The sequence below is a fragment of the Hevea brasiliensis genome, chromosome 12, assembly GCF_030052815.1.
Source record: "Hevea brasiliensis isolate MT/VB/25A 57/8 chromosome 12, ASM3005281v1, whole genome shotgun sequence".
NCBI lineage: Eukaryota > Viridiplantae > Streptophyta > Magnoliopsida > Malpighiales > Euphorbiaceae > Hevea > Hevea brasiliensis.
Genome location: NC_079504.1, coordinates 23,162,870 through 23,183,209, shown reverse-complemented (window position 1 = coordinate 23,183,209; position 20,340 = coordinate 23,162,870). Strand labels below are relative to the sequence as shown.

Here is a 20,340-nt window from a genome sequence, read left to right as displayed (position 1 = left end):
TATTAGATGACCTGCGAAGAAGAAAAGCAGGTTAACCACAAAAATAATCCTCTTGTAGCATGGAAAAATAAATGAACAAGAGTGAGCGTCCGACTTATAGAGTAAAATATCAATTTTAACCATAATCTCTATAGCTATCTAAAGCTAATGCACCATTTAGAGTGAAATGCAACATCATTATAAATTTCATACAAATCACATCAAAAAGATAATTTGGAGCACTCACACACCCGAGAGTATCAAACAATATATATATGGGAGCTGATCCCCTATACAGCTCTCTTAATCCAACCTCTGTCAGCAAAGATCTCAAGCCGGACTTTCGCTTAATAAACCAAATACGGGGTCCCAGCGAAGAACTCAAGCCGTGTCTACCCCAAAGGACCGGGTCCCAGCGAAGATCTCAAGCCGTGTCTACCCGTTCTGTTCATATCCAATACTATACCACACGCACGCCAATGCACACACACTGCTCCAAATTACCACAATCAATATCCATGGCACTTTAACAGTTATGAATGCAACATAAAACGTGCTTAGAGTTTAACTACATAGATATATACATGTAAGTGATGCATGGGCATGCTTGAACATATAATAATATCGAAATTACAATTAAAATTAATAGTCTACTCACAGACTTAACCGCAGTCACTGTGGCGGTTGGGCAAAGGAAGAAGGCTGTCCCGGACTTGACAATTTTATTACAATTATTTAGTACATTTGACTCAATACAAGGTAAGAAAAGATTAAAGATGTCCTAAGTCGCACTGAAAATTCAGCAGAGTCTCCTCTATACCTAGGACCTACCCAACCTGCAAAAGGGCTCAAAACGCACTTCGATATCCACAAATCATACACTCACATCTCAATCACATCACACAGCCCCTCTTGGGCCCATCCAAACAGTCATCAATCACAATATATAAAATTACAATTTAGTCCTTATAATTAACCCTTTTGTAAAAACTATCCAAATGAGCTCTAAAAATTCTAAAACTTTACCCCGCAGTCCTTAGCAATATTACTAAGCTAATGCAAAAGGAATCATAATTTTCTGAGCTACTATGAATATTTTACGGATTTCTATTCCAATTCAAGCACTAAATAATTAAGAAAAAGTAAGGTTCGGGTGTACCTATGCCGATTCCGACCCCTGGGACGAGCTCGGAACATCTGATAATGATGGGGTAGCTAAAATCTCGATTCAATTCTAAGACTTTTTCAATAGTCTGTCTGTCTGGCCGAAAATTTGCAGACCCGGGCAACCATTGAATTTCTGCGAATTGAAGGTACCTACACGAAGCCCACAATATGGGGGTTAGTACAAAATTTTTACGAAATTTTCTAAGCTCATTTAGTACTCGAAAAAATACTACGAAGTTTCATGGGACTCATCGAAAAACGGTATCAGAAAATTTTAAAATTTATATTGCTGCGAAGCTCTCGACGAGTGGAGCGCTCTGTTACTCTCGGTTTTCTCGTGGGGTTCACGATTTGCTAGAAATCTAGCCCAAAAATCGAAATGGGCTAAAATTTTCCGGACAAAAATTAGGCAAACCACTCGATGGATTTTGGTGTTCTTGGTGTCTATAGAAAGCTCTCGAGGTGTAGATGAGTTTAGATACAAGACTCGGCCCAAACAGTGGCCGGATCGGCCGAATTTTGGCCGGGAAACCGAAATGGTGCGCGCACACAGGTGGGTCTTCATGCGCGTTTTCCGGCCGTGGGGAGGCACTGGGGAGGCTAGCCGCGAGGTGGGGAGGCTGGGTGGCGGCGACGCAGCATGGGGAGGAGGGAGGAGAGAGAAAATAGGAGAGTGAGGAAGAGAGACGAGAACGCGCGGGGAAGGAAGGAAGAAGAAAAGAAAAGGTCGGTCCGATCCGGTCCGGTTTGATTCGGCCGGTCCAATTCAAGATGTAAAATTTTGAATTTTTACTCTGCCTTGGGAAGGAAAACGAGGCCCAAAAATTTCGAAAAAATTCTAGAAAACTCAGTAATTCGTAGAGTCCAAATATATTTTTAGTTTTGCCATATGGTCTTTAAATTAATTTTTAAAAATCATCAAAGTTTTATATTTTTAAAAAATCGAACCCGATTTCTAAAATCCAAAAAATTTCAAATAATTTTCTAAAATTTAAATAAAATAAAATATTAATATTTACCCACAAAATAATAAATTTAAAAAATTAGGAGTGTTACATTCTTCCCCCCTTACAGAAAATTCGTCATCGAATTTTACACAAGGTAGAATAAAGCACAGAATTAGATATTGAATAGATAAGGGTACTTGCTACGCATGTCCCATTCTGACTCCCAGGTGCACTCTTCCACTGACTGGCTCCTCCATAAAACTTAACAATAGAGATCTGTTTTGATCTTAGCTGCCTCACTTGGTAGTCCTTTATGGCTACAAGTTGCTCCTCAAACGTCAGGTCTTCTTTCAGCTCTACTACATCAGCTGTAGCACATGAGAAGAATCAGGTATGTATTTCCTGAGCATGGAGATGTGAAATACAGGATGAACATGAGAAAAGGTTGGGTGGTAACTCTAACTGGTAGGCAACTGCTCCAACTCTATCAGTAACCTCAAAAGGTCCAATATATCGAGGTGCCAACTTGCCCTTCTTTCCAAATTTCATTACTTCCTTCATCGAGGAAACCTTCAGAAATACGTAATCACCTACTACAATCTCTACATCCCTCCGTCTACGATCTGCATAACTCTTTGGCACTGAAAGCTGTTCTCAATCGTTCCCTGATTAAAGGAACTATCTCTGAAGTGTACTGCACTAGGTCTATATCATGCACCTTCGCTTCTCCCATTTTTGTCCAACACAGAAGAGACCTACACTTTCTGCCATATAGTGCCTCATAGGGTCCATCCCTATGATGGAATGATAACTGTTGTTGTAGGCAAACTCCACCAAGGGTAGTTGATCATCCCATTGACCTCTAAAATCCAAAATACACATGCGAAGCATGTCTTCTAGTGTTTGGATTGTCCTTTCGGACTGCCCGTCTGTCTGAGGGTAAAAGGCAGTACTAAAGTTCAACTGTGTGCTAAGTGCCTCCTGCAACTTCCTCCAAAATCGAGAAGTGAATTGGGACCCTCTGTCAAATATTATGGAAGCAGAAACTCTATGCAATCTGACTATTTCTTGAATATAGAGCCGGGCGTACTGTGCAACAGAATATGTGATCTTCACAGGCAAGAAATGAGCTGATTTAGTTAGACGGTCTATAATTACCCATATCGAATCATATCCCCGCGTGGTACGAGGCAACCCAGTCATAAAATCCATAATAATCATTTCCCACTACCATTCTGGGATAGGGAGCTCTTGCAGCTTCCCTGACAGCCTCTGGTGTTCAAACTTCACCTTCTGACAAGTCAAACACTTGGACACAAAGTCTGCTATGTATCTCTTCATGCCATTCCACCAATAACTATCTTTCACATCATGGTACATCTTGGTGGAGCCTGGGTGGACGTTGTACAGTGTATAGTATGCCTCTCGCATGATTTCATTTTTGAGATTGTCCAGATCGGGCAGACATATCCTGGAACCTTGCATAAGAGCTCCATCATTGGCAAATCCAAAATCACCACCTTTACCCTGCTATACTCTTTCTATGATCTCCATCAATTGTTGGTCTCTGTGCTGGGAAACTCTGACTCTATCTCACAGGTCTGGTCTCACTGAAAAATGAGCCAACAATATCCCCTCATCTGAAAGATCTAAGATCAGACCTTGATCCATCAACTCATATACTTCCTGAATCAACGGTCTCTTCTCCGCTGATATGTGCGCCAAGCTGCCAGAAGATTTTTTGCTTAAAGCATGTGTTACTACATTGGCCTTCCCAGGATAGTACTGAATGGTATAGTCATAGTCTTTCAGAAGCTCCATCCATCTCCTCTGTCTCAAATTTAAATCCCTCTATTGGAAGATGTACTGCAGACTCTTGTGATTGATGTATATCTCACACACTTCACCATACAGGTAATGTCTCCAAATCTTTAGTGCAAAGACTACAGCCATCATTTTCAAATCATGGGTGGGGTAGTTCTGTTCATGCCTCTTTAACTGCCTTGAAGCATAAGCCACTACTTTTCCATTTTACATCAAAACACACCCTAAGCCAACTCTGGAGGCATCACAGTACACGGTATATCCTTCACCACTCATCGGTAATGTCAACACTAGGGCGGTGGTTAAACACTCCTTAAGCTTCTGGAAACTCTACTCACAATCATCTGTCCAAATGAATGGAACATTCTTCCCAGTTAACTTAGTTAGGGGAGCTGCTATCCTGGAAAAATCCTGCACAAAACGCCTATAGTAGCCAACTAGACCCAGAAAACTTCGCACCTCAGTGACTGTTGTAGGCTTAAGCTAATCAGTTACAGCCTCAATTTTCTTGGGATCCACTTGAATGCCTTCACTAGAAGCCACGTGTCCCAAGAATGAGATGCTTTCTAGCCAAAATTCACATTTTGAAAATTTGGCATATAGCTGGTGCTCCCTCAAAGTCTGCAACACCATCCTCAAGTGCCACACGTGTTCTTCCTCGGTTCGAGAGTATACCAAAATATCATCTATGAATACGATGACAAAACGGTCCAGGAATGGCTTGAACACCCTGTTCATCAAGTCCATGAAGGCTGTTGGTGCATTAGTGAGTCTAAAAGACATCACCAAGAACTCATAATAACCATATCTTATCCTAAATGCTGTTTTGGACACATCCTCATTCCTAATTCTCAACTGATGGTAGCCTGATCGTAGGTCTATCTTGGAAAAGAATATAGCCCCTTAGAAGTGGATACTTGTTCTTCACAGTCACCTTATTCAGATGTCTATAGTCAATGCACAACCTCAATGACCCATCTTTCTTTCTCACAAATAGAACAAGAGTGCCCCAGGGTGAAGTGCTCGGACATATGAAACCCTTGTGCAAAAGCTATCCAAAAGCTCCTGTAGTTGCTCCTTTAGCTCTTTCAATTCTGCTTGTGCTATCCTGTAAGGTGGCATTGATATGGGGTTTGTACTCGGCACAACATCAATGCAGAACTCTATTTCCCTTCCTGGTGGCAACCCTGGAAGCTCCTCAGGGAAGACATCCATGAATTCTCTGACAACAAGAACATTTTCCATGTTGACACCTTCTACAGATGTGTCTCTCACCAATGCCAAATAATCTTGACATCCACGCCTCAATATTTTTCTAGCACTAATTGCTGACACCAAATTATATGGAGCTATGCTCCTGTCACCATCAAAGCTAAACTCTTCCACACCAGGTACGTTGAAATACACATTTTTGTTCCTGCAGTCTAAAGTGGCATAATGAGTTGCCAACCAATCCATTCCTAAAATTACACTGAAATTCATAACTGGTAGAGGAACCAAGTCTGCTGAGAGGATTCTTCCATCCACTACTACTGGAGGTAGCTATAGACAAAGGGAATTCTAAAGTTGTAGGGTTCCTACCCAATCTTATGGCAAAAACTGGGGAGACAAAGGAGTGCGTAGCACCCAGATCTATCAAAACACGAGCCTCATAGGAACAGACTAGAAGAATACATGCCACAATTGTATTAGAAGCCTGAGCATCCTGGTGGGTCAGGTGAAAACCCGAGCTTGACCCCTACCCTGTGTTGTAGAACCCTGATACTGACTTCTACCTCCTGATCTGCCTCTAAATCCACGTCCTCCTTGTCCTCTGCCCTGTTCGCCACTGAACTGACTGCTTGCCATGCTGGAAGCACCAGGATAAAACTGACGAGGAATATTTGCAACAGAACCCTGTGACCCCATCTGTGACTCGCTAAACACGGGGCATTCCCTAGCAAAGTGACCTTGTTGGTCACACCTTAAACATACTCCTGAACCCATCATATAAGGTCCTGAATGTCCTCTTCCACACTGTGCACAAGGTGCTAAGGAGGATCCTGAACCAGACCCAAAACTACTATATCCCAAACTGTGACCACTGCTAGATCAGTACCCTGGTCTGAATCCTCGAGATTTGTATCTAAAACCACTCTTCTTGTTCCTACTTCTTCCTCCGTAATTACTTTGGCCTCCGCTATCCGTAGTACCCATGGGGGGAACACCTGAAGAAACCTCTACTCTATTTTTTTCTTTTCCCTTCCACTGTCATCTCCTTTATAGCTAATCTTAATCTGTCAGGCTCGATCAACTACCATATCAAAAGACTGATCAGACATCATGACCAGGTTTGCATACCTCCTGTCCAGCCTCTTTAGGAACCTTTTCACCTTCATACTTTCTGTAGCCACTACTGTAGGGGCATATCTGCTCAGTTTCAGAAATTCTGTAACATATTCATCTACAGACCTGCCATTCTGCCTTAAGGCTTCAAAAGCCCACTGCTTTTGATCTCTGAAACTTTCTAGTACAAACCTATTGATAAACAGTTCCATAAACTGGGTCCATGACAAACCTTCCATCCGAGATAATATGTAGTCATTCATCCATTGTCTAGGCATAGGCCCCATGACATGCTGCACAGACTCTATAAGTCTCCTATCAGTCAACTGCAACTCCATCCCTGCTTGTTTGTAGGAATCCAAAAATCGAGAGGCATCGTCTAACACATCATAAGTACCCGGCACTAACTTCTTGAAATTAATTATTTGTTTGTAAGGTTCCCTCTTGGTGCAGTGGACTGCTGCTGTTAGGGAGGGTGGACCATATGTTGTACCATCATATCGATGGTTCTTTGTAATCTAGCTAGAGTAGCTGCCATTGCGTCCATGGGACCCGGGGCCACAAAAGACTGTTCCTGAACTGGTGGTGGCTGCTCCTCTACTTGAGCAGCTCTAGGCCTCCTACCCCGCCTCCTCGGGGCAGGCGCCTCATCCTGTGCCGACACCTCGTCAGGCACATCTGGTTCTGGTGCAGTGACAGCTCTTCTGCTTCTATGCATTTTCCTGAAATTCAGCAGCATTAGCCCACAAAATTCAAAACTGCATGTTACACAGCTCTATAGACTCATATTTACACACAATTATATAAAACAGAAACTAGAAGCAAAGATGATAATGCAAGACGAATATGAACCCTATTCTCCGCATGTGACTCCTATTAGACTCTTCCCAACACTTTAGACAATTTTTCCTCATGAATCTGGAGCCTAAACTCTGATACCATATTTGTCACGACCCAACCTATGGGTCAGACCGGCACTAGCACCTGGGCCAGCCTAAAGCCCCCGAGGCTCGTAGTAAGCCTAACTATTCCTCAACCCAACTCTAAGGCCCATTTGGGCCCAATTTCAAGAATTCAACTGGACAGAGTCTGACCATAAAATAGACCATTTAACCGGGAGTTTTTGACTCATTCGACCTGTAAACACCATATATAATAAACTGGCTAGCACAGCTCACCCTCCACACAATCAAATGTCATAAAAACAAATGGGAGCTCGGCTCCCTCATCCAATCCAACCATACATGCATTTAATAAGTTTACAGATCCAACATGACAATTATATTACAGACCCAATCAAATAAATATTTCTAACACATGCAGAAATTCTAGGAGTTAACAGAATTATACAAACATTATTAGACGACCTATGAAGAAGAAAAGCAGGTTAAACACAATAATAATCCTCCGGTAGCCTGGAAAAATAAATGAACAAGAGTGAGCGTTCGACTCAGAGAGTAAAATATTAATTTTAACCATAATCTCTATAGCTATCTAAAGCTAATGCACCATGTAGAGTGAAATGCAACATCGTCATAAATTTCATACAAATCACATCAAAAAGGTAATTTGGAGCACTCACACACCCGAGAGTGTCAAATAATACATATATGGGAGTTGATCCCCTATACAACTCTCTTAATCCAACCTCTGCCAGCAAAGATCTCAAGTCGAACTTTCACTTAATAAACCAAATACGGGGTCCCAGCAAAGAACTCAATCCGTGTCTACCTAGAAGGACCGAGTCCCAGCGAAGATCTCAAGCCATGTCTACCCGTTCTATCCATATCCAACACTATACCACACGCACGCCAACACACGCACACTGCTCCAAATTACCGCAAACAACATCCATGGCACTTTAACAGTTGTGAATGCAACGTAAAACGTGCCTAGAGTTTGACTACATAGATATATACATATAAGTGATGCATGGGCATGCTTGAACATATAATAATATCGAAATTACAATTAAAATTAATATTTTACTCATTGCTTATATCCTTTAAGTGGTGGTCAAGTGAGGAGGAAGGTCATTCTATCTCACCTGACAATTTTATTACAATTATTTAGTATATTTGACTTAATACAAGCTAAAAAAAGATTAAAGATGTCCTAAGTCGTGCCGAAAATCCAGCAGAATCTCTCCTATACTTAGGACCTACCTAACATGCAAAATGGCTCAAAACGCAAATCTATATCCACAAATTATATACTCACAACTCAATAACATCATACAGCCCTTCCTGGGCCTATCCAAACAGTCATCAATCATAATATATAAAATTACAGTTTAGTCTTTATAATTGACCCTTTTGCAAAAACTACCCAAATGAGCTCTAAAAATTCTAAAACTTTGTCCCGCTGTCCTTAGTAATATTACTAAGCTAATGCCAAAAGAATCATAATTTTCTGAGCTACCATAAATATTTTACGGGTTTCTAATCCAATTCAAGCACCAAACAATTAAGAAAAAGTAAGGTTCAGGCTTACCTATGCTGATTTCGACCCCGAGGACGCGTTCGGTACATCTGACAATGGTGGGGTAGCCAAAATCTCGACCCAATTCCAAGACTTTTTCGGTAACCTGTCTGTCTGATTGGAAATTTGCAGACTCGGCAACCGTTGAATTTTCGTGAATTGAATGTACCTACATGAAGCCCACAACACGGGGGTTAGTACAAAATTTTTACGAAATTTTCTAAGCTCATTTATTGCTCAGAAAAACACTACGAAGTTTCGTGGGACCCACCAAAAAATGGTATCGAAAAATTTTAAAATTTATATTGCCGCGAAGCTTTCGACGAGTGGAGAGCTCTGGTACTCTCGATTTTCTCGTGGGGTTCACGATTTGCGAGAAATCTAGCCCAAAAGTAAAATTGGACTAAAACTTTCCAGACAAAAATTGAGCAAACCGCTAAATGGATTTTGGTGTTCTTGGTGTCTATGAAAATCTCTCGAGGTGTATATGAGTTTAGACACAAGACCCAGCCCAAACAGTGGCCGGATGGGCCAGATTTTGGCCGGGAAGTCAAAACGGTGCACGCACGCAGGTGGGTCTTCGTGCGCGTTTTTCGGTTGCTGGAGTGTCGGCCGACCATGGAGAGGCACTGGGGCGGCGCGCCGGCAAGGTGGGGAGCATGGAGTGGCGGCGGCGCAACGTGGGGAGGAGGGAGGAGAGAGAAAATGGGAGAGAGAAGAAGAGGGACGGGAACGCGGGGGGAAGGAAGGAAGAAGAAAAGAAAAGGCCGGTCTGATTCGACCGGTCCAATCCGGTCTGGTTCAATTTGGCCGGTCCGATTCAAGATACAAAATTTTAAATTTTTACTCTACCTTGGGACCTAAAACGAGACCAAAAAATTTCAAAAAATTTCTAGAAAATTCAAAAAAATTCGTAAAGTTCAAATATATTTTTAGTTTTATCACGTGGTCTTTAAATTAATTTTTAAAAATCATCAAAGTTTTATATTTTCGAAAAGTTGAACCCGATTTCTAAAATTTGAAAAATTTCAAATAATTTTCTAAAATTTAAATAAAATAAAATATTAATATTTATCCACAAAATAATAAATTTAAAAAATTAGGGGTGTTACAGCTGCTGCACCTGTGAGGAAGGAAGCAGAAGAGTTCACCTGTCACTTGAAGAAAAAAATAGTTGAATAGGAAAGAGCATTCAACTCATAGAGTAAGATATTGATTGTTAATATAATTTGTATTACTATCTAAGCCTAATGCGTTCCTATTTATGAAATATAATATATTCACATAGTTTCAAATAATTCAAATAATATTGGCACAAAAGATAATTTGGGGCACTATAATCTAAGTGCGGAGGTCAGCGAGATTAACTCAAAATCATACTCAGCTCGACTTATCCACAAAAATGATCGGGTCCTAGCGAGTCAAACTCCAGTCGCGACTGCCCGTCCTACCCATATCCTTAATCACACCACACACATGCTAACAGGCGCACGCAGATTCAAATTACCCTAAGGCGATATCTACAATAATTTTATCAAATAAAAATGCAATATAAGGCGTGCCTAGTAATTAACTATATACATATATTTATAAGTGAATACAAAAGCATGCATTGAATATATAATAATATTGAAATTATAAATAAAATCAATATATTAGGGCGGCGGCTAGGAAGAAGAAGAAGGTTGATTTTGATCACCTAGACAGTTATATTATGAATTTATCTTGACACAAAATAAGAATTTAAAGAATCAAAGACAACATATTTTATGCCAGAAATCTATCAGAATTTTCCTTGTACCTAAGATCTACCTAACTTGCAAAACCATTCAAATAACAATTCTATAACAAGGGCCTCAGGCCCACATTTCAATAACATCACATAGCCCCTCTTGAGCTTGCTACAATAGCTAAAACTCACATATTTACATTATTCAACTATTAAGTTTAAAATTAATATTTTGTAAAAACTATTCAAACTAACCCCAAAAATTTTATAATCATGCTTTACAGTCATTAACAATGTTATTATATTAATACAATTGGAATCATAACTTTTTAGCTGCCTATGAATATTTTATGAATTTAATTCTAAGCTCAACCTTAAATAAAATGGGGCATTAAGAGTTCGGATTTATCTATGTCAATTCTAAGACCTGAAATGCGTCCGTGGCGTCTGAAATGATGGGAAGCACTATAAATTGATCCACTTCTAAAGTGGGTCATATAGCCAAAATATATCGGCTCAAAAATGCAATAGAATTTTCCAATAAAAAAAATAAAAAAAAAAAAAAAAAAAAGATCTTAGAATCTAATTTTTATTTAAAAATTCGAAATGTTACGTATTGTGGACCTGAAAAAATGCCTATTAATTTTCAATTTGATTATAGATCATATGTTTTCATTTTGTTATGAAATTCTAAATTCTAAATTTTTATTTTTATTTTTATTTTTAAAATTTTTACAATTTTATAAGATTTTAGTTTTTAAATTTATTAATAACATAAAATATTATAATTTTAAAAATTTTTTTGATAGGACTTTGATTGTTGACGTAAAGGAATGCCCATTTGTTTTCAATTTTATTATAAACCATATGTTTTATTTTTATTATGAAATTCTAAATTTTTATTTTTAAAATTTTATAAGATTTTAGTTTTTAAATTTATTAATAACATAAAATATTATAGTTTTAAAAGTTTTATACGTTTCCTAATAATATAAAGATAAAAAGTTGTCAATTTTAAAATAATAAAAACTATCAAGTATTTTAAAATATCAAAATAATATTTTATAATTAATTTTTATATTTTAATTAAATATATAATATGTGAAAATTAAATAGTGATGTTATAAAATAATAAATATAATTATAAAACACATTGTATGAGAATTATATAAAAAAAATTTGTTGAATTAAGAGAAAAATGATTCTAGTCTGAATTAAGATAATTCAAAAATTATTGCCTCATAAAAAAATTATTTATTAGAAAATTTGATTTTCATTATTTTTTATTTAATTGTTCTCTAAATATAAAAACAATAAAAAAATTTCCTATTTATTTCCCTCTACATAAATAAAGCGTAAATCATAACTTGTTGACTTTTTCATTCTTTTTATTTATTTAAATTGATGAAAATTTTTTTTAAAAGTTTGAAAGAAAATTAGCAAATTTGATTTTCATTATTTTTTATTTAATTGTTGTGTAAAAAAAATCTTTTTTTAATTTATTTTCCTCAACATAAATAAAGTGTAAATAAAATAATACTTGGATAGCTAATCGTGGAAGTGGAAGTGGAATTGTGCAAAGGAAAGACGTGTCAGAGTAAACTCCCTCACCTAGCCCAGGCCCCATCCTTCCACTCTCAAAATCAGGGGAAAGCGAACGGCGAGAGAAATGACTGGGTTTTCTTACCCAAAACGATCTCTGCAGTTTCTTCTTCTATTCGTCCATATTTCTCTGCATCTTATTTCAGGTACTTGTATACAATTGCTCAAATAAATTACTCATAATACTTTGTCGATTCTCAAAATTAGTGTAAATCATTTTGGTCATTATATACAATTATATGGAATACGTGATGCTTTGTCCCTTGTTGATACTGTCTCTTTTAAAATTCATCTCAATCGCTCTAGGCCTCTACTGAAGTCTAAAGTTGTTTCTCTGAATTACAAAATCTTGAATTCTCAATGATTTAACTTGTACTTAACATTTTATTTTATTTTATTTTATTTTAACCTGAGGGCACTGATTCTACTGATTACAAAAAATATATGTTTTTTTTTTTATTAACATGTTTATTATCATTTAGAAGATTAAGATATGCTCTCTGCCTAATTGCTATTTTGACTGCTTTACCATTTTTTTATTTTTTTCTTGATTTTTTTTCTTTTCTTTCTTTTCTTTCATTTTTTTTCTTAATTAATTTTTTTTTCTTTTCATATTTTTTTTTTTTAACTTTTTCTAAAAAAAAAAAAATTTTTTTTACTTGATGATATTTTTTTAAATTTATTTTTTTTTTTTTTTTTTTTTTTTTTTTTCCTTTTTTTTTTTTTTTTTTTTTTTTTAAATCTTTTTGCATCTTCTACTTTCAAATTTTTTATTTCTTTCATGTTTGATCAAATTTTTTTTTTTATTTCATTTGTTTTAATCAAAATGGCTTGTTTTTGGCAGTATAGATAACTTTACTTTAGCTTTTATATGTTTGAAACTAAGTAGGTTTGAATGCAAGGTCAAAAACAATATGCAATTATGGATGACAAATGCAAAAAATTAAAAAAAAAATGTTAAATATTTGAGAGTTGTTGAGTATGAAGTAGTGATATGATAAGATGATGATATAATTCTCTCTTTTATTAGAAACATTAGGAAAAATAAATAGAAAGAGCTATTTTTTATATTTATTTTATTAAATTTATATTAAATTAATTTCAATATTTTTTTTTTTTTAAAAAAAAAAAATTATTTTTAGGTTTAAAAAAATTAAAAAAAGCAAAAGAAATAAAATAAAGCAGCAAAGAGTTATGAATCAAAAGACCAAAAAAATGCAGTTATTTATGGTGGTCATCATCATTGGTAACTGGAAATTGTTGTGTTACTGTTTGTTTGGCTGCTGTTACTGGCAAAAGAAAAGAAAAAAAAGATGTGAAAGAATAATGATGAAAGAGAAGAGAGAAGAGAATGAATTGAGAGAGATGTTGAAAGAGAACTTGGAGGAAGACTATGATGAAGGTTCACTTGAATTTGTTGTGGCTTGTTGAAATGTTAATATATTATAGTTTCTTTGTTATTGTCTTTAAAATCAAAAGATGTTAATCGAATATATCTATTTTATTAGATTTGTTCATCTTGATGTTGATTTGATTTGAGATAATACATATAAATAATTGAATGATCATTCATTTCAATCATATCATTTCATTCATTTCAAAATAATCTGCAGTATCTTGCAAAAAAAAAAAAAATAAAAAACGTAAAAAAAAAAAAGTTAAAAAAAAAAAATTTGCTTTTGAAATTTGGTTAAAAATGTTTGAAGAAATATAATAAAAAGAAACAAAAGTTGTCTAATTTAAATTTGCAAAAAACAAATAAACAATCAAAATAAAAAAAAAAATCAAAAATAAAAAATAAAAAACAAAAAATTAAAAAAAGAAAAAAATAATTTTGCAATATTTTGCTCCTTGTAATACCCCTATTATCGTTGACTCAAGTTGTTGCCATGGCGTGATTCTCTTTCTTTATCCCCAAGGATAACTAAATGGCGCCAAGATGGAAAGGGAGGGCTAAGAAGCCAAAGCTCTTGCAAATCCAACGTTGAAGATTATTTCACACCTTTGTGTATCTCTAATCCAAGTAGATACTTATGAGTTACTCTCTGAATGTAATGCAGATTGACTTTACTTATAATTTAGCTCTAATATAAATTCAAACACTCTAATATAAATTCAATCAAAATTGTGGATAAAGTCCCACTAACAAATTTGAGTATCTAATTTGCAATATCCAGTAAATATCTATCATATCTTGGAGTAAATTAATAAGTTGTTATTTACCAAATGGTTTAATAAATTTTTCTACATAAAATATGACAAACATGTGCAATCCATGGAGAAATTTCTTGAATCATTCGGTAAAAAATAACTTACGGATTTGCTTCAGGATGTAGCAAATATTTACTGAAATGTTATAAATTAGATAAGCAAGATTGTTCTGTACATTAAAAGATCTTCATATACTACATTGGCTAGATTTATTTTAGAGACAAATTATAATTCAGCCTTTAGCCCTTGATGTAAGCTGCAAAGACTGAAAATTGTAATCATTTAATTTTTGCTCTAGTAGAAAAGAAAATAAAAAAGAAGAGATAAAAACTCTATCCTTCTCCAATACGTACAAGGCATTCTGTTGATTAAAGGTCAGGAAATTGGAATCGTAAAAGAAGTTAATGGCTTGAAGGTCAGGAATTTTGAATGGAAGTGTAGATTGTACTTCATTCAACCACCTAACAATGACCATAGTGAGAGCTTTCTTCTTCTTTTTTTAATCAGAAACAGAAATACAAGATACATAGTAATTTTGTTCATTATAACTAGAGATATTTAAATCATAATCATGTAATTACAATAAAAGACATTTGCATATGCAAAAATAAACAATCTATCAAATAGGAGTAACAATCCAAACTAATAATTGTGAGATCTGAACTTAAATTATTCAACACATCCAGGGTGATTCACCCCTTCACACTCATATAACATCCACCTCCAAAATTACCAGTAGAATCCACATTTAATGGGAGGAAGAAATCAATTCATAACTGCACTAATATTTGCTAATAGTCAAGTATGATCCCTTCAACCACATCAAATCACGATATTGGTTTATCTAGGTAACAAGTTAGATAAATTTACACCCTGTGCATACACTCAGAATAAGACTTAAGAAATCATTAACAGTAGAAAAATTCATCCATTGTTCGACAATTAATAATCGCTTATCACATTGTAAAAGCTATGTATGTTAAACCAATAAAAGACTCACAGAAACTTGTTCTCCATTTCCCAAAATAAACAATCTATGGAATCTGAGCAATTTCCAGCAATATTTTGTGGAGAGATTGTGGTTTTGAAAAGAAAGGACAGTGGTCACTTCCTTTAATCTTGAAGAATCCTTCTGGTGGATTTTCTCTCACTAGCTTTTCTTGGACATCTGGTGAAAGTGCATGATCATCCAATGTTTGAATGAAGAACCGCCTACTAGTTCCATATTTCTCAAAGGACAATGACAGCTTCTCCATTATAGGACCCAATGGGATGGGTCTCATACAAACCATTGCCAAAGCAACATCCTGGGGAGAAAAGTCTAGTTTGAATTTTACTAGCAAACTAGGACGTATAATGAACACAGATTAGAAGGCCAAATTCTGACTTCATACTTCTACTGTAAAGCCTCTTAGACTTGAGAATTTAGTATTAAGTGAACACAAAACCCCAACTATTCTTTTATTTTAGTTAAAAAACGCACTTCACAATGTGACCACAGCAACAAGATCATTCAAATTAGTTGGAGGGCCATGGACCAAAGTGGTGGTCACAAAAGTGTTCTATTTTTAGTGGAGGCAAACCTAAGATCAACAAAGCAAACTATAAAAGACAAACTAATCATCATTTAAGAAGGTTAACAATTCCCTTCACCCTTCTGTCAGATGCATCTTCCCTTGCCCGTGTCTCTCCCTTTAACCCCAAAGGTCAAGGACAAAGCCAAAGAGTCTAACTAATTGATGTAAGATAAAAAAAAAGTTAAGGCACAATAAAAAGTTCAAACCCATATTTATATTAAATTATTTCAAGCTAATTCATTTTTATTGAACAAATAAGGGCCTGCTTTATGTATTTGGAAGTAAGTTATAGAAACCAATAGATTTTGGATAATGTCATCAGCTTGAAGTGCAACATACCTTTGTTGGTGATTGATTGAAATATAAACCTTTCATCTGCTGTTTCTTAAACATAAATCCTGTAGGAGGGTTGTCTTTACCATTCCCATATATCAAAAACTCTGATTCTTGCATGAAACGTTCAGCAGATCCAAGCTGCAATGCACCTCCAGTGAGAATATCCAACTTAGAGATATGTAAGCAACAAAAACTGTTTGATACAATTGCATCAGCTAGAAGACTTCATTAATGAAAAAAATTAATGCCATAGAAGCTGTAATAGACATTCTAATAACTTAGTTTTGTCCATAAAATAATAAGGGAGTTCCATGTTGAATAGAACTTCGGTGTTAAAATTTTAAACATGGAATAGTTATTCATAGATTAGCCATTCCCCAATTTCAACTTCATATTATAAATGTGGAATAAAATACTCCAAAGAATAGCTATTTTACAAATTAGTGGAACACAAGTTCCACATATAATTGAAATTTCAAGAATAGCCATGTCATGGTCTATGAAATAGCTATTCTATTCTTAGTTTATTTTATTTCACAGCAACATTATGTGCAATCCCGGCTACTAATTTGTACAGAATTCTCAAGTTTTCGGGATAGTTTCTGGAAATCCACTAGGAAGGTGACTATTTGCGATGGATTTTAAGATGCAGCAGCTAAAATAGAAAGGGGATGGAGAAGTAGCTAGGTATGTGTTTCCATTTATAACGCCTACAAATCTTTAAAAGCGTGTTTAAAAGAGGAGGCATCACACATCCAAAAATGGTAAGGAAGCCTAAAACATAATTCTCGAAGGACGGCTACTTAAGCAGATTCCTTTAAGTAGCTTCGGCAGGTACCTCCAAGCTGTGCAGGCTAAGCAGCTACTTTCCTAGGCTGTTGAGCAAACAACAATACTATCCAAAATAGAAGTTGAACTTGAATAGTGCGCTATATTCCCTTTTTGCACGCTTGTAAGACACTTTTTTTCAAAATTAAAAAAAAAATTAAGATGACTTGCTTTATGATAATATGGAAAAATCTATGATTTCAGGATCTTCAATTTAAAAGCAGAATATTGCATTATATGTAATTAAATGATTTAAATTTATCAAATTATTTGAAAAGTAATTGACTAAATTCAGATGATATAAAACATTGTATCACAAGTTTAATTACCAGATAACATATTTCTCTATGAACTAAGCAAGTAAGCACTGATATTATACCTCTTCAGCAAACACATCGAAAGGCCTCTGACCATCAGACACCATTGTGGCACAGATAAATATAGCTTTTGAGATCTTGTGTGGAAAATGCTCCAGGGCATAAGAGACACATGCACCTCCAGTACTATGACCAATCAAAATAACCTGTGCAAGAACTATGAATCAATAAATTTTGCAAGATATATACTGGCCGAGTACTTGGGGATTAATTGATAATGATACCATTACTATTCCCAACCTTTTCATCCTCAGGAACGCTTTCCAAATAATCAATTAAAGGTTTTGAGTAGTCTGCCAATGATGCGACACTGTCTGTATCCGTCAGATCAATACCAGATCCTATTAGATCTATGGCAGTGGGAAGCAATCCTGCTTCTTCCAACAGAGCAATAGTTTTGTACCAACACCAAGCTCCAAATCCTTCTCCATGTATGAGAATGAACTTTTTTAACTTGAAATTCTCCAGAAAGTCTGGCACCTGGAAAGTATACAATTAAAAATATAAACTTGAATAACCCCGGTAATTAGCTTTAAAAATGGGGGTTTAACAGGATGCAACTGTTGTAATCAGGAAGATTATAAGAGATAAAAGAGTGCCATTATTTGGACATGTAGTCTGCTCCAATAACGAAACTCCAATAACGAAACACCAACAACATATAAAAAGAGTAAGATTGGCTCATCTTTAAATGCACGGAGAATTTACTTTTCCATGCTTTTCCTAAGCACTTGTGAAGGCTTTTTCCTTATATTTATTTGTTTAATCAAAACGCATGAAGTATTCCATTAAAAAAGGGGAAGAAGAAGAAGAAGATGCTTTCCTTTCTTTCATGTGCTTTTTAAAGTTGTTTTTAACTTTTGAGACTTGACCATGACAAATTAGTAACTAAAAGCTCCTTGTAAGCATTATTAAAGACTTTTCTTTTAAATTTTTTATTTACGTCCATAATATCTTTCCATTACAGATCTAGTTATGGAGAAAACTATTTTAATTTAAAAAAGGAAAAAGAAAATAGCATATGATCAAGAAAGCTAAAGGTGTCTCAATCAAGACCGAGTGGCAACCTGTTTTCCGTTAGAGAAGGGATCAGATAGATTTCGTCTTCGAGAGCTGATGGAGCCAATCCTTCTGGACATGGATCCATCAAATCTCTGAGACAATTGGTGTTGATGAAGTGCCATAGAGAGAGCTTGCCTATGGAGGAACTCTTCCTCTGCCAACGATTTTCTCTGAGACCTACCCAACCTCTTGCTTCTCGATCCATGAGTATCTTTGGCATCCTTTTTAGTAATGCAAATCAAACGGTTCCCCATATTGCAGAAAGCTTTGGCCTTTGCCCCTTGGAGGAATTAGCAACAAAAAAATGAAAGAAAAATCAAGAGATTGTCTGGGAAAAGTGAGGGCAGTAGCATTTTGATATGCAGCTGATGAAGATGAATCGAGAGTTCAGGGATATTCTATCCTCTCTCTCTCTTATCTTTTCTTTTTTTTTTTTTGGTCCTGTCTGACTGAGAATTGTTGAGAGAGAGAGTAGGTGAGAATGAAAGAAGAGAGAGTAGTGGAGGAGAAGTTGTTATAAATGCTAAAAGAAAATAAGAGAGCAATGAAGTAACACTTTCAACTCTCCCAAAACCCAACTGAATTCAGCTGCTATTTATTCTCTCTCTCCCTCTCTATATCCCCTTCTCCCCCTCCCCCCCGTTTTCAACGGTGGGAGACATCTTATGCTCTCTCCTCTTCAAAGGCACCCACATTGGCTTCTGCCGTTAAGTTTCTCCAATTTCTGCTTCTCAAAATACCATATTTTATTTGGATTCAATTAGCATAAGAAAAGTTTATCGCGCAAACTTAATAAATATATATTAAATATATTAGTTTATCAGTTGATTTGATGTGGAGAAGAATCTTTCTGCTCTAGTTATAATATTAGAGTTTTCCTCCATTAAGATTTTTTTTTAATTTGATTATTATTTTATTGTTGTGTGATTGATCCTGCCTTTCTTATCATGTAAAAAAAAATGAAACTATTTTCTAAAAAATAAAAAGAAAAGCCATGCTCTTTGAATAACTGGACCTTACCGTGATCTTTTTTCTTATATAATTGGTAAGAAATTCATTGTATGTAATCTAATTTTTTCTTTGCTTTTTATTTTTTTTAATTTATGTAATGTTATCATATTTTCTTTTATAATTGATTCATTAATGTCTAATTAGTCCCATAATCACATGTGGAATGGGATACAGAGCTATTTCCATTCAATTATTTAGCGAGCAACTGCCCAATCATTTACACAATTGAGTGATTAATTGATGGATTCATTCAGTGCTCTGTAATTATTGAACGAATATAGTCGTTGAACGTAAATTAGCAAAGTAGGTTATTTATCAAAAGAAAGAAAGAAAACTAGAAAAGGAGCTTAGAGTTGAGAAATGTATAGTCCATCAGGCAGTTCTCTTCTGCTAACAATGTATCTTTCTGAAAGTGCTATCATGGAAATCTATATATATTTATTATTTATTATTTATTTTATTTTAATTAATTAATTAATAATAATTTAATATATATTTTTTTTTATGAGATAACCTGTTTATTTATTTTTAGATATATATATATATTATTTGGAAATTAAATATATATCTACAATCTGAATAACCCAGTTCAATAATAACTCTTATTCCATTCTACACTTAATAGAACTCTTCAAATATATATATTCTAATCGTCTCTTTTGTTAAACTTTGCTCTCAAAACCTGTTTGTCGCCTTCTTTTTTACCAAATACTCTCAACAGGTATTTTCATAATCTTTTATTTATTGTTATATATATATAAATTTACGATTTATAATCTGATATGTGCAGATAATTCTTAAATTTTTATTTCTCAATTCATCACCTTTGATTATGTTTTCAAAGTAAAAATTCTCGTTCTTTGTTCAATAATTGGTGAATTTGA

General features: G+C 35.1%; 1 protein-coding gene across 2 annotated transcripts; it reads right to left on the bottom strand.

The window, feature by feature from the left end:
* Positions 1-15,156: 15,156 nt before the first annotated feature.
* On the bottom strand, positions 15,157-19,193 carry LOC110658432 (putative methylesterase 14, chloroplastic). Of its 2 annotated transcripts, none has more exons than XM_021816054.2 (5): positions 18,451-19,192; positions 17,624-17,863; positions 17,386-17,529; positions 16,182-16,316; positions 15,157-15,572 (listed from the first exon to the last, which is right to left on the bottom strand). In XM_021816054.2, exons 1-5 carry the CDS (start codon positions 18,697-18,699, stop codon positions 15,300-15,302), a joined length of 1,041 nt encoding a protein of 346 aa, XP_021671746.2. In that variant the 5' UTR covers positions 18,700-19,192; the 3' UTR covers positions 15,157-15,299. The 2 variants fall into 2 exon arrangements, with proteins under 2 accessions (XP_021671746.2, XP_021671747.2); XM_021816055.2 differs by having other exon boundaries at positions 15,351-15,609; positions 18,451-19,193.
* Between the last annotated feature and the right edge of the window lie 1,147 nt (positions 19,194-20,340).

Coding starts and splice junctions, on each gene's coding strand:
- LOC110658432 (XM_021816054.2), bottom strand. CDS start 18,699: ATGGGGAACCGTTTGATTTGCATTACTAAAAAGGATGCCAAAGATACT. Junction 16,317..17,385: donor TCGATGTGTTTGCTGAAGAG/GTATAATATCAG, acceptor GGTGCATTGCAG/CTTGGATCTGCTGAACGTTT. Junction 15,573..16,181: donor TCAATCAATCACCAACAAAG/GTATGTTGCACT, acceptor TTTTCTCCCCAG/GATGTTGCTTTGGCAATGGT.